Raw genomic sequence first — 15341 nt, 5'->3', positions numbered from 1 at the left:
CCTGCACACATAGAACCCCCCCAGCCTAGCCCCCCTCCCCCTACACCTGGACCACCATGACGAGCCACCCAGATCCCCACCCCACTGAGCCCCAGCCTACTGCATCTGGTTCCCCACCCCACTGAGCCCCAGCATCTGGACTGCACCACTGAGCCTCCCCCACTGAGCTCCAATCACCTTCACCTGGACCCCCTGCAGAGTCCCATTACCATTTCACCCGCAACCCCCTAAAGAGCCCCTGTGCATCCAGATCCCCCCACTCCTGGATCCCTCATTGAGCCAGCTGCACCCAGATTGCCCCACACAGAACCCTCTCAACTCACACCTGGATCCCCTGCACACTTGGATCCTGCCGTGCTAAGCCTGCCTGCCCACACCTGGCACGGAGGGCCAGGGCCCTGGGGTGTTTCTGGGACAGGTCCGGTCCTTGCATTGTGTCAGGGATGGCTGCAGCCTCACTGCTGAGTCTGTGTCCAGGAGTGGGGGAGAATGCATAGTGATCTCCCATCTCTGTGCAGCCAGTGGCCTGTGCTCCCCAATGCCATGCTAAAGCCTCCACATTTATTTGACAAATAACATTTTGAAGAATTTAAAAATACTGTCAGCAGAATTTTTAATTTTTTGGGCCAGAATGCCCTCAGGAGTAAATTGCGTCATACAAGGGTATGGAAAATCCACAGCCCCAAGCAACAGAGGTGATATTTTGAACCTACTCCTGTTTAAAATATATAAACATAAACCCTGGCAGAAATCTGGAAGGGGCATGCGACCCCACGTACCCCCCCCCCATAGATATATATCCATTACCTCTGCCAAGCCACATAGTTATACTGACCTGACCCCAGAATAGACAGTAATATGAACAGAGGAGGGCTTCTCCCATCAACGCATCTATCACTTCTTGGGGAGGTGGTGTACCTACGCTGCTGGGAGAAGCTCTCCTGTCGGCGTAGGGAGCATTTTCACTAAGCATTACACTGGCACTGTAAGTGTAGACAAGATCACAGTGGCCACCGGTGAAATTTTTGGATTACGTGACTTGTCCAGTTTCACATAGGAACTCTGTGGCAGAGGCAGGAAAAGAATCTAGTTCTCCAGGATGATATTCAACGTCCCTAACCAGGACAGGAGACCATCCTTTCTCTTCATGAAATCCCCTGCTTCATTCACCACGGACCCTCCAACTTCTGCTACAAACAAGGCACGGGTCCTATAAACAACTGTCTCATGCACTACACAACCCTGATTCATTTCCAGAGCAGGGCCATCCTGTGCACTGAATGGGGAAGGGACTGAGGTGGAAAACATAGCATGTGATCATGTAATTAAATATTGTATCAGAACGCATATGTATAGAAAGGCTGAATTAAGGGTACAGGCAACCTTCATCCTGGGATTTCCTAACTTCTGAGTGCTTGACTTCAAAGGCACCCTAATGTTCTTTTAAAGTAGTATTGTAATGTAATTTTCCTAATCTTTAAACAATGAAGAAAAATAATCCCATCATGTGGAAGCAATTTACCCCCAGCTGGGTCATGGGCTGGGTTCAGACCTTGAGATCCATAGCACAGAACTTTATCACTTAAGGTAACTGTTATCCTCTCTGTGAGCCAGTCATTAGAGGGGGATGAGCCACACATTTTGCCAGTGGGTTTCACAGAGATCTTCTGACAGCAGGGGAATGTAGATATTTGGGAATCCTGGTTTGAGTCTGGATTCTGTAGTCTAATGATTAGGCCCTTCTTTCCCTATAGCTTCAGCCCACCTGCCACTCCCTGTCTCTAGCTCCCTTCCCCTTGATTCCTCATCCATCTGCATTCCAGTGTTTGCTTTGTCCTTCTCCATGCTGCCAACCCCCCTATCCAGCCCCCCTGCTACCAGTCCCCTTCCCCCTATCAACACGGTGCCAGCAGGAAGAACACTGAGACACAACATCCCTGCCGTTCTGGTGCTCAGAGCCACAGCAACAGCTAGGAGAAGCCGTTGCTGGGAAAGTCCTGCAGAGCCTCTGCAGCCCTTGGGATGGAACATGCTCTGAGCAGGTGTAATCATCAGAGAATTTAGCTGCCAGACTCTAACAAGCCTCTACTGAGCATGCGCAAACAGTTTTTCAGAGGCTTATATCTTGGCCAAATTTGGGTGAATTTTCATGGGGATTGCAAAAGGCACATCCCTGGCACCAAGGCAACCCCTCCCTCCGGGCCAAATTTCAGGTCCCTGCTCCAAAGCACAGAAGGGGGCTAGAGCAGGGGTGGGCAAACTTTTTGGCCCGAGGGCCACATTGGGGTTGCAAAACTGTATGGAGAGTCGGGTAGTGAAGGCTGTGCCTCCCCAAACAGCCTGGTCCCTGCCCTCTATCTGACTCCTCCCACTTTCTGCCCCCTCAGAACCTCCGACCCATCCAACCCCCCTCACTCATTGTCCCCTAACCACCCCCTCCCAGGACCCCCAGCCCCTGAGACCCCACCCCTGTCCAACCCCCCTGCTCCCAGTCCCCTGACTGCCCTGCCCCCTAGCCACACCCCTGACCCCTAACCACCCCTGGGACCCCACCCCCTATCCCACCCCCCTGCTACCAGTCCCCTGCCCCCTATCAACACCCCTGCCCCCTGAGACTCCCACGGTTATCCAACCTCCCCACACACACACACGTTCCCTGTCCCCTGACTGCCCCCCAGAACCTCTGCCCTGTCCAACCTCCCCCCGGCCCCCTTACCATGCTGCTCAGAGCAGCATGTTTGACAGCTGTGCCGCCCGGCCGGAGCCAGACACACTGCCGTGCTGCTTGGCAGGAGTGCGCAACCCTGCCACCCAGAGCACTGCCTGCATGGCGGCGTGGCTGCACGGGAGGGGCCGGGGGCTAGCCTCCCCGGCCGGGAGCTCAAGGGTGGGCAGGACAGTCCCATGGGCTGTAGTTTGCCCACCTCTGGGCTAGAGCATCTCAGCAGAACAGTTGCAAGAACATTTTTAACACATGTAAAACATATTTTTCTGTGCCACAGGATTCTTTGCTGCTTCTACATATTTTTCTGTAATCTCCTTCTTGGAAATGGCTGCATTTTTTTTAACCCCACCCCCACCCCAACCAAATAATCAGCCTGAGGTTGACACAATTAAAGTACAGCAAAATTATAAACAACGGAAAATAGGGTTTTATAATGGAGAAGTGTTGGGTAACCTTAATTTATGGGTGGCATATCAGCTCCTCATGTAATTACACATATTCCTAAACCATATAGCATGAGATTGGTCTGTTTATAGCATTTGTTCTGCAGAGAGAATTATAACTAATTACTGTTTTTTGCTTTTTTTAGTATTTAGAGGATCCTGAAATGCCTGTTTTAGAAGAATTGCAGAATAATTGTGCTGAGGAAGATCCCTGGGACTCCTTGTCAGTTGTTTCCAATGCAGAAGGAAGTCAAGCCCTAATAAGAGACACTCTGAACACAAATGTGCATTCAGACAGCAGATCCATTGAAAGTGAAAAAACTTAATTACATTGTGGTAGAAGCACTGTACCAGCATCATTGTCTTGATGCTCTAGAAAGATGATAGTGTCACTATCAACAAACCACGTTGTGGGAGTCTTCACTTCCTGAGAACATTGTGTAACCTTGGGTGAGGTGTTTTTTTAATGGTTTCTACTGCACTTCACCATATAAAGTACCTTCTCCAGGAGAGACTTTTTAAAAACTGATTTGAATATGAACTGGAAATGAACACTAAAAGGGCAGGAAAAAGACAACATGACTGGAGTAAAATGGCTGCATTTGCATTAACATCTTTGCAGAAAAGACTGCACGATTACTATGAACATTGTTAAGTTTGTCTGGGTTCTAACAAATCTTAGTGGACTGTAGCACTTTATGGTAGGATATGGTAGTAGAAAAGATTTTTCAGTGAATTAGCGGATTATCTCACCATGAATTTGTATTGGTCTTGGCCCATCAGTACTTGTATATAAAGTCTGTCCCTTAACACACAGTAAGTTAGCACTTAGAAAATTACACTTCAGCTTTTACATATGTGAAAAATTGCTCTGTGCGCATGGTGCTCTATGTCTGATGGAAATAGCCTGTTTTCAGGTGTCCATTTTAAGTGCCCCCCCCCTTTTTTTTTTTTTGTAAAAAAAGAAAAGAAAGTAAGTTCCAGTTTAAAAAAAACAAAAGATTTATATGAGCTGAAGAGAAACCAGCACATAATTCGCTCCCAGTTAAGGAACCGTCATGGAAGGAGAGCTTACAGGGACAGACAGGTTCGATCATTTCTCCCCTGAGCCTTCGGATGCTTGCACAACAATGGCATTAATTTCTTCTAGGACTGCAGTGTGGAGACGCGCTCTCTGTAGGCATCACATCCTTTACCATGAAATGAAATCCTAAAGCTTGTATCAGACACTAAAATATAATAGGTTTGGCTACCTGAAGAGCCCTTCCTACAGTCATTCAACTGAACTTGTCAGGTTTTGATGCAAAAGAACCAAACCTTCTTGTGTAGTCAGAGAACACATGGGCAAGATGTGTCAAAGATAGGGTTTACCCACAACTAGTAGACACTAAGAACAAAGCCATGGTTCCCTCACCTGCTCAAGCAAGTTGTGACTGCTAGTGAAGAGAGGACCCAGGATGTGGAGTGTGGCTGTTTGGGGAATGAAGCATCTGGAAATTCTTGACACCACTTTATTGTATACATGAAAATCTTGCTGTTAAAAACTCTATAATGTGTACTGAAATATTATTTGTATTGCCAATTAATAGAAATAATTTAAATATGGAAAAAGTAGTTTAATGTGTTTTGTTTCCATATGATTTTTTTCCTTCCATGTGGTCATTTGCTGTTCATTTACAATCTAATCAGTGCCTAAATTAGGAAGAAAGGACTTCTTTCATATGAGAGGTATGAAGAGCAGAGCTTCATGTGCAAAGATATGGTAAATTAGCATTATAGAATGCCCTTTCAGTGCCACTCTTCCTTCTTCATTTTCCAGATTGACCCTTTACTCATATGAAAATAAGCTTCAGTTATGTTTCTTGACAGAATTTAAAAATAAGCACAGTGGCTTTCTGCTCCTGTCTGGGATGAGGAGAAGTGCTTCTGTGGCTCCAAACTAAAATTCCATTCACTTTAAACTGTATATGATCAAATGTGACTCATCACTTTCAAATTCAATGACTTCATAAAACATTTTCCATACATTCACCTCACATGTTTAACTTATTGCTTTAAACAAGATAGTGTTGTTTTTTTTTCCAGTTCTAGTAATGTGGTCTATGTTAAAATTATCCTCCTGATTAAGGCTAAGATTTAGTCAGGGGTATTTTGGATGAAAGTCATGGTCAGGTCACGGGTAATAAATAAAAATTCACAGTCGTGACCTGTACATGACTTTTCTCAAAAAATACCCCTGGCTAAATCTCTACTTCTAGGGCCTTGATTCTCGGGGTGGGGGGGACCTGGGTGGGGGGAGAGGAAAGGGGAGGGGCTGCTCCAGTCCTGGGGGTGACTGTACTGAAGCTTGACAACACTGCATTTCCACAGTGCCACACTTCATCTGAGAATCTTGAAGTGTTTCACATACAGGACCCCTCCTATCACCTCTGAAATAAGTTACTTCTCCAATTGTTTTCTGAAGCTGCTGTAAAGCCACACTCTGGAGTCTGTCTGATCAGTGGGCATGTACGTGGGAGTAAATGGTATTAAGCTGCTGGTCTTCTCTCAAGTGAAGGGTAGATGGGTCTCTATTCCCACTGCAGGGGGCTTGTCTACACCATTTTTATAATATGGTAGAATCTGTAGTCAGAACAGTTCAATCAAGCTGTAGACTACCTCCATTAGGACAGCCCTGGGGATGGGCACATGTTTTTTTGTAGTACTTTGTATATGTTTAGAAGCTGACAGTTAAAGCAGCAGTATTGTCCCCTCTGGGCACAATTTTATCAATATAAGATGTCTATAGCATCATTTCTGTTCGTGGTAGAAAGGCACCTTATAGCAATAGAATTGTGTCCACAGGCAGGGGTGGTACCGCCTTAACTGTCAGTTTCTAAGCATATACAAAGTGCTACAGAAACGGGGTAGGTCAGCCTTAGGGCTACCAGTTTTGACTGGTGTATCCTGCACTGTCTTTAGAAACAGTCTTCCAAGGGGAACACTGAGAACAAAAAAATTATATGGCTTCAAGACTGAACTTGGTAAGTTTATGGAGGGGACGGTATGAGGAGACTGCCTACAATGGCATGTAGCTGATCTCCAACAGCCAGTGATGGGACACTAGAGAGGGAGGGCTCTGAGTTACTCCAGAGAATTCTTTTCCAGGGGTCTGGCTGGTCAGTCTTGCCCACATGCTTAGAGTTTAACTGATCACCATATTTGGCGTCTGGAAGGAATTTTCCCTTGGCTCAAATTGGCAGAGAGATGGCGTTTTCACCTTCTGCCGCATGGGGCATGGGTCACTTGAAGGTTTAAATTAGCGTAAATGGTGGATTCCCTGTAACTTATCCACAGAGACTCCAAGATCTCTTTCTTGAGTGGTAACAGCTAATTACACGCCAACATTGTGTATGTGTACTGTAGCTAGGATTATGACTTCCACTCTGCATTACTTTGTATTTATCAATATTGAATTTCATCTGCCCTGTTGTTGCCCAGTCACCTAGTTTAGTGAGATCCCTTTCTGACTCTTCCCAGTATACTTTGCACTAACTATCTTGAGTAATTTTGTCACTTCAGTACCTACCCTTTTCCAGGTCCTTTATGTCTATGTTGAACATTCATCCCAGCCCGTGCAGACTCCTGGGGGATACTACTATTTACCTCTCTTCATCAATCTTTTTAAAAACAAAAACAAAGGCAGCTAATCCAGTGACATTTTAAACCAGTTTTATAATGTTTAGAATTATGAGGCTAAATGCCCTAGTGAGGATGGTATGAAAAGGAGAGATGCATTGATCTTGATACTCCACTGCAGGGCTGCTCCTGTGATATAGGAGTGTAGAAAGAAGTAAAGGAGATCACCCACTGGTGGGAGAGGGCTTAAACTCAAAAGCAAAAGAACATTAGTGGAGCTAGAAACAGCTACACAACATAGCTAGCTTCGATTTAGGCCCCTCCATTGCTGCTGCTCCTCCTTCCTAAGCTCCAGTTGCTGCCTTGAGGCAGCCACAGCCACAGCTGTATTCAAGACAGCACTGTCCCAGGTGGGAACCTGAGCTTCAGCAGGATCAGGATAACATTCCCTTCTGTGCCCCCGAGCTAGGATGCACATAGAATGCCACTTCAAACACACAAGTGGAGCTAACCACACTGTCTTGCAGATGAAATATAATTGAGAATTTAAAAGGAGACCATACAAAAGCATTAATAGGCTAGATGTTTTCACTTTGCAAGAAAATCACCAGCTATAGCCACAGGCTCATGGAAAGCTTCAGTTCTGACATGCTACCACCACTTGGTCTGATAAGCTTGAAGCCAAGAGGTCTGGAAAATAACTTGTTTTAATATTGGCTGACTTATGCAAAGTCCCCCTGCCATACTTACTTTTCAGTCATAAAACAGGATCCTAAATTTTTTAAATAATGTATAGTGGTGTTTGGCAATTTTTATGTAAGATCTGTACAAACAAGAGATTAGTCTCAGGAAGCCTTTATTGTATTTCAGTGAAGTTATAACTGAGCAAATATAAGCTATGTACAATTCACACAGTTTAACATCATCAAATGTAACCGATTCAGAATGAACTTGCACAGTTTAGTGGACAAATCAGGTCAGAAGTAACAGTCAAGGCAATGGCACAACTCAGCTATGGCATTTGCTTCATATTATGCTCACTAGAAAGACTCCCAGAAAGGAGTGGGATGGGAAGAAACCAAATTAGCAGGAAAATTAGTTGCCATACATGTGGAATATTTTTTCACGCTGTCAAAGTTATATTAATACTATTTGTGGAGCAAGCTTATGGTATATGAAAAAAATTATAAAAGCTGGGAGTGAGACGAAGTAATCTCACTTCACTTTATGCTAAATGCTTTAGATGTAGGTAGAACTGATAAGAGAAGGATGTCAAACATGTAACCAAAACTGTAGAACATGTACAAGGTCATCCAATATAGATATAAAAACATAATTCTCCCTTTTTGTCTTCTCCAGTTAGAACACACCGGACTCCAATAATAATGGAACCATTTCAACTCAATTCTTTTCTAAGTGTGTACTCATTAGATCTAAGAAATATACATGAAAAAAAATTCATAAAAATGAAGAAAAGTCATCCTGCCACATATATTTCATCAGCAAAATGATTCCCGAAGAAAAGCTGCATTAATGTAACTTTAAAAAGTTAATGTCTTTCATGTATTCGTCATACTTAAAATATCAGTTTCAGATGAATTTAGGTTTTTCTTGAATGTAATGGTAAATATAGCTAATGATTATAAGTTACTGAACACTAGACATTAGTGTTTAATTGTACAAGAATCATGTCATTAAATTGTGTTTGTGCTATAATAATGACAGGATTGAAAATAAAACTGGTCACTCAAATTGTCTTTTTATTATGGGACCTTGTTAAAAAGTCTTCACCTTTTAAAAATAGTTCAAAAGCTATTCTGTATTTGACTTTTTCAAACCTTTATATAAAATTCTTCTTAAAATCTCACTCTTAGCCCAGGATCTAATCAAGATTTTTTCCTCTTAGCTATCTAGAATTTTAGCTGAGACACTTTGAAGGACTCACTTCTGCTTTGAGGTATCCACCTAGGCATTGCTGCATAGCTTGTAAAATCAGCTACAGCTCACCAGCACATAAAAGTAATAGTTGATCTGATACAGTGTGGGCTTGATCCTGCAAACTCTTACTTGCTTGAGTAGTTCAACTGACGTTTGTCTCACATGTGTGAGGGTTTGCAGGATCAGATCCTACATGGTGTTGCAAGTTCATGTATGAGAGCAGAAATAAAGACTTCAGAAATAAAAAAATTTAACATTCGCTTTAAGATATATACATACACAGCCATATAATGTACATATTCACAAATCTGTCCTATGAAAAAAGGGAACTAATTACAGAAAACTTAAACCATTTTTGAAAATCTCATAGTTCATTCAATTTAGAGAAAGCAAAAGAACATTAACAAAGATTTAATGCAACATCTGAATATTTAGCAAAATGTAAAAAACAAACAAAACAAAGATGTCTAGATACTGGATACACTATAAAGGGCATGGACTTAATGCTAACTTTAATTATATTATCCCCATAACTCTTCGGTTCTTCCAAATTTGTAGATCAGAGTACTGTAAAAAAATAGAAGTTTACATGTAATGTGGAAAAAGGTCACTTGACATAGGAACAGAGGATACTTTAAACTCAAGTTTTGCACTTATAATTTGGGATGAAAGAAACAAAGTGTAAAATATTAATTCTTTAGCTACAGTACATTTAGACTCCCTCTACTAATCTTAGTTCAGTCTACTTTAACATCTTTCATTTGAAAATCTACTTTTACATATATTTAATCCCCTTAAGCAATAACTCACCAGGCTCAGAGGCTATATATCCAAGAGTTCTGGTGGCGTTTAACTATGAAGTGGCTGAGCTAACACTACTATGGAATCTCTTTTAACAGCCACAGTTCTGAGGATTGGAGGGTAGTAAATGTTGTACCAATTTAAAAAAAAAAAAAGTTCTAGGTGTGATCCACAGAACTCTAGACCTCACAGGTGTAACTGGCAAACTGCTTGAAAATTAAAAATAGAACAAAATATGTGAAAGATCATGTTATGACCGGGGCTAACCAGCAGTTTCTGCAAAGGAAAATAGTGCCTCTCCAATCTCTTAGCATTCTCTGAAACACATCAATAGACAAGCCATAAAGGAGAACTGGCTGATCATTTATTTAGGTGTCCAAATACGCTTTTACAAGGTCCCTGCACAAGAGGCTATTAAAAAAAGCTAAACATTCCTGGAGCAAGAGAATGACAAGCATTGTTATGGCTCAAACCTGGCTAGGGCAGAGAAAACAGAATAGGAATAAATGGTGACTTTCCCACATGACAAAAAGTCACTAGCAGATGCCTGAAGGTTCTGTACTAGGTCCCATGTTATTCAACATTTAACAATGACCTGGAAAGGGGTGAGCAATGAGGAAGATGACACAAAGTTATTTAGGTTAGACAGGACCAGAGAAGACAGAGAGGAACTTCAGAAAGACCAAAACAAGCCAGATGAATGGGCAATATGATGACAAATGAAATTCAGTGTTGACAAATGCAAAGTAATTCACACTGAAGGGAAAAAATTAAACTACTCATACTTATGATAGGGCTCTAAATTAACTAGTAACTCAGGAAAGGGACCTGAGTGTCACTGTAGACAGCTCAATGAGCAGCTGCAGTCCAAAAAGCAAACACAATGTTAGGCTGTATCAGTAGTGGGATGGAGAATAATACAGCAATCACTATTATATATTTACATAATATCAGTGGTGCGGTACTGGTCATCCTATCTCAAAAAGGTTACTGCAGAATTAGAGAGGTTCAGAAAGAGGCAATGAAAATGATCAAGGACCTGGGGAAAAAAGCCTCCTATGATGAGAGAATGAAAAGACTAGGACTGTTGACCTTAGAAAAAAGATGACTATGGTCTAGAGAGGATAGATCAGGAACGTCTGTTTTCAATGTCTCATAACACAAGTACAAGCGGGCTTTTACTGCAATTAAAAAGGCGAGAAATTCAAAACTGATAAAATACTTTTTCACACAGTATATTATTAGACTTTGGAACTCATTGCCACAGGCAGTCATTGAGGCCAGGAAATTAGGAAGATTCAAAAAGGAACTAGGACATATTGATAACAAGAATATCCAGCAACAAAGAGTCCTGTGGCACCTTATAGACTAACAGATGTATTGGAGCATAAGCTTTCGTGGGTGAATACCCACTTCATCAGATGCAAGAATATACAGTTATCATAATTAATGATGCACTTTTGGAAGAGATATTAAACCCCAGGCTTCAGGGCTTAGGCCTAATTATCTATTCAAGATCAGGATGAGATCTAATGGGGGGGGGCAGATTACTCCCACATCTGCCTACTGTGGGGTTCTCACACCTTCATCTGAAGCTTCTGACACTGACCATGGTTGGAAAGAGGATTCAGGACTCGAATGGCCCAGATTCAGTAATCAGCTACAGCTGGGCCAGCTCCAGGTTTGCAAGACTCTTTTGAAGAAGAGAGAGATGAGCCCTTATACTGCGTTTCATAACCTGCATATTTTGAGAATAGGAGGATTTGGCAAGTAAATCCCATTTTAGAGAAGTTTTCATTAACAAATGTGTCAGAAGGATTTCACCAGCTAGAATGTGAAGAGACCAGGTTTAAAAAAAAACTAGGAAAGACCTCCACATTTCATTTTTCAAGTATGGAAGGGGCAAGGATGGGCCATAGGGTGAGGGATGGGCCAGGGGCGGCTCTAGCCATTTCGCTGCCCCAAGCATGGCGGCACGCAGCGGGGGGCGCTCTGCCGGTCCCGCGGCTCCGGTGGACCTCCCGCAGACGTGCCTGCAGAGGGTCCGCTGGTCCCGCGGCTCTGGTGGACCTCCCGCAGGCTTGCCTGCGGATGCTACACCGAAGCCGCGGGACCAGCGGACCTTCCGCAGGCACGCCTGCGGGAGGTCCACCAGAGCCGCCTGCCGCCCTCCCGGCGACCGGCAGAGTGCCCCCCGCGGCATGCCGCCCCAAGCACGTGCTTGGCGTGCTGGGGCCTGGAGCCGCCCCTGGCCAGGGTGAACATTGGTTGTGGATGCTGACAGAGTAGTAGCCTACACTAAGGTCAACAGGAGTGGCTTAACCTTCTTAAAAATCAGGCCACTTACTGTAGTGCTTAAATATGGATGTGAGAGCCCAACTTTAGGCTTCTTAAAAAAAACTTTAGCGTCTGCCTTTAACATTTGTTTACTAACAGCATTTAATTGTATGAAAACAAACACGCTTTGTATTCCTGTGAGCAGAGAGAAACATACTTAATGAGTAAAACAGAAATGGCCTTCAGTTTGGCATGAAAACATGTAAGTTACCTGCTTCATAACATGACTGTGGGTAGAAGAAGATAGATGCCAGCAATGGTTTGAAATACTTGGGCACAAGAGAAAAACAACTTACCTAAAAAATATCAATGCATTTTGAAAAAACACAGCTAATCCTGGGTACACATTCGTGTCTACAAAATAAAAGTGCAAGATATATTAAGTTTAGTAGCTTCATATTGGAAAAGTGTATTTGAGACTATTCATGGAGTCACCATCTTGACACAAACCAAGCATACATTGCTTTGAAGAGGAATGGACAGTGAAAGACAGCACTGCCCTATCTCTCAGGGCTGTTGTGAGGATAAAACATTAAAGACAGTGAAGCACTCAGAGGCTATGGTAATGAAGCCACATAAGTGCCAAAGGTAGAGAGCAACTGTCACTTCCAGTATTTACACAAGTGATTGTAAATTAGAACATAGCCATTGCAATTCAATTTGTTACATGGATGACCATGTAAGAAGAGAAAAAAACAAGGTCACAACAAATAAATGGAAATGTTCAAATTCTTATAAAAGTCTCCAGAACCATAACGGATTCCATGACTTGTTCTGTTCTGGGTTTCCCTCCAATCGGATAGAGAAAGTTTTATTCATATGCAAAATATAAGAGATAGTTAGTGAACTTGAGTAATGACCATAAGTGTATTAGTTAAAAAAGGAATTGGTTAATAGAGTTTCACAAAACCCTTAGAAATGGAGGCTTCACTAGAATACACCTCTACCTCGATATAATGCTGTCCTCGGGAGCCAAAAAATCTTATTGTGTTGTAGGTGAAACCACATTATATCGAACTTGCTTTGATCCACCAGAGTGCGCAGCTCCGCCCCCTCCCCAGCCCCTTTACCGCGTTACATCCGAATTCATGTTATATCGGGTCGCGTTATATCGGGGTAGAGGTGTACTTGAAAAGTAAATACTGGTTTTGTATGCTTAAATGACATCTGAAGTTCCACAGGGATAGAGAGTTTTATGTTAGCAGACAGACTACAGTTCAAGTATCAAGACTATAGACTACATAGCAGCACATGTATATGTATAGTTTCTTCTTCAAAATAAGTCACTAAAATCAGTACAGTAAAGAGTTAAGAATTTCATTTACAGTTTCTCTTAATTTGAGCAGCACTATGGCTCCTTACTTTACTCACCAGATCTCTATTCTCTGAACTTGCAAAACTCTCAATAACAACATCAACACAAGAGGTACATGTGTAATGGAGGTAGAATTTGCCACTGAGGTCAACAGTACAAACTGGAGCAGGTCACTTTGCACTGTATGTGTAGACTTTTTTTTTGCTGCCACTTTGGAAATGTCCCCTCCCCTCCATTAAAATGTAATACGGAAGGAGCCTTACTTTGTGTAACATATGCTCCAAAAAGGATCCACATTGAAGCAATAAGTGAACCGAACATCAGCATGAAACCAATAAAGAGCCAGATGCGAGCACCTGTAAGAAATATATTAAAAGCATTAAAAATAATCTTCTGATCAGTAGGAAATAATGTATCATAAAACAGAGTGGCCCAAATCATCCCATCCTGACCATGGGAGGAGGCTCTGAAGGGAAAAATCTCCACCAGGATACCCTTGCAGAATTTCTACCACAGCATCCCACCAGAGAGAAGTAAGGCAGGATTTGCTTCTCCTGATGTAATAAGTTGTAGGGTCTGCCACCAAATCTGGGGATCCCTCAGGTATTCACAGAAGTCCAGGGCCATCTGTGGACAGGCCCCGTGCCTCCACAATGGCTCTGGACCCAACAGCATTCCTCATCTCCTAGCAGTGCATCTCCAAGTGGAGCTATGTTGCCAGAGACTCCACTCGGCCACTGCAGCCCATGGAATTCCTGCAGTGGGAGAGGAATCCCAACAGAAAAGATAGCAGAACCCCTAAGCTGTGCTATCTTTTCCAAGGGGATCATGTCCGTGCCCACTCAGTCTCCACCCCATGGGAACTCCAGACACAAAACAGCCTCTGGAAGTTCTGAAGGAGGGAGAACAGTACCTTGTGGAAGTGGGAGAAGGTATAGCTATATGCAAAGGATCTCCTCCATGCACAGACATATGGGTCACTCCAGGCCAATATTAATAGTCAGTGGGTACATGGACAGGTGATAGAAGGTTTGGGGGATCTGGACTGGTTTTAAAAAATCATGCCCTGTGTAAAAAAAAAATGCATAGATGGGTACAAAGTGAAATTAAAACCTGTACACAGGAGTCCCATAGCAGCCCTACCTCCATGTAGAAGCTCTGAGCAAACAGATGATACAAAATGACCATGCCAGGGAGTTTCTACACTCTCCAAGGCCAATTAGATGGGCTTTATGCTGGCTTGAAGTAGCCTAGCACTAATGGAAGTGTTTGGGGTGGAACAGGAGAGAGGGCCATTGGAGCCACAGAAACTCCCCACACAGACAGCATGGAGGGGCAGCAGCCCCTTTTCCAACCTACATCTACACAGACTGGTGTAAGATTCAGAGTGGCTGTACTGCAGCCTCATCAAACCATCTCAGGTTGTGGATTGGGATTTCATTCCCTCAGTGCTCATGCAGGATGCACAGATAAATGCTAGTTACTCAAGCTAGTTATATGTATTTCCTGAATTTCATCTTTAGTAGGAAATCCAGAATTCATGTTCTAAGGCTCAAAAATGGCAAAATATATATATTTTTTTTTCAGAGGTTAATGAGCAAAGAACATTTTTTGTAAATTCTCTGAGGTTATGAAATTCATTACAAACTGTAGTTGTTTTCATGCAGGTCTTTTAATGCTGATTAAATAAACCATTTACCTGTTCTTCCTAGACATCCATCGCTGTAGCTATCTCCTCTCACCTGTGCATTTGATACAGCATTTATCCTGGGACAAAAAACAAACTCAAATATATAAGTTTAAGTCTAAAGCTTTACTAGAAAAGCCATTTGAAAATTATGATGGTTATAAACAAAATTAACGTTTTTAAGAGAGGTGAAAAATATTCAGAAAAAGTTACTAGGCTGGTTGTTCCCTTCCAGTCACACAGTTTGTAAACTCTTTGTTTAGACCAGATCTTGCAACTGGATCCAGAAGGGCAGATTTCTACACCCACACAGAGCTTCAGTGAAGTCCATGGTATCTTCTCAGGTGCAAGGTCTGCTCCAAGGCAACAAGCATCTGAGCCTTGTTTAAGTGGCCTTTTTTAAAAATAACTGAAATATCTGTAATATATTCCTGGCTTAAGTTAAATGCATTTTTTAAAGTTAAAGACATTCCAAAT

The 15341-nt window shown here is 42.6% G+C and overlaps 2 protein-coding genes across 8 annotated transcripts in view; one reads left to right on the top strand and one right to left on the bottom strand.

The window, feature by feature from the left end:
• The window catches only part of IFNGR2 (interferon gamma receptor 2), a 37606-nt gene extending 32824 nt beyond the window's left edge, over positions 1–4782 (top strand). For 2 of the 3 annotated variants that reach the window (XM_039525193.1, XM_039525202.1), the window contains one exon: positions 3315–4782. In XM_039525193.1, coding sequence (XP_039381127.1) covers positions 3315–3494 — 180 coding nt within the window. In that variant the 3' untranslated portion in view covers positions 3495–4782. The remainder of the gene's footprint in view (positions 1–3314) is intronic. The other variant, XR_005594203.1, reaches the window with a different exon arrangement.
• Positions 4783–7625: 2843 nt separating this feature from the next.
• Positions 7626–15341, bottom strand: part of TMEM50B (transmembrane protein 50B) — a 25445-nt gene continuing 17729 nt past the window's right edge. For 4 of the 5 annotated variants that reach the window (XM_039525217.1, XM_039525244.1, XM_039525228.1 and 1 more), the window contains exons 4-7: positions 14877–14944; positions 13441–13533; positions 12159–12216; positions 7626–9291 (exon numbers count right to left, since the gene is read on the bottom strand). In XM_039525217.1, the coding sequence (XP_039381151.1) occupies positions 9246–9291; positions 12159–12216; positions 13441–13533; positions 14877–14944 (265 nt within the window). In that variant the 3' untranslated portion in view covers positions 7626–9245. The remainder of the gene's footprint in view (positions 9292–12158; positions 12217–13440; positions 13534–14876; positions 14945–15341) is intronic. The other variant, XM_039525253.1, reaches the window with a different exon arrangement.

This window comes from Mauremys reevesii, linkage group 1, assembly GCF_016161935.1.
Source record: "Mauremys reevesii isolate NIE-2019 linkage group 1, ASM1616193v1, whole genome shotgun sequence".
NCBI lineage: Eukaryota > Metazoa > Chordata > Testudines > Geoemydidae > Mauremys > Mauremys reevesii.
The sequence above is the reverse complement of the archived record's forward strand: the minus strand, read 5'-3'. Positions and strand labels throughout refer to the sequence as shown.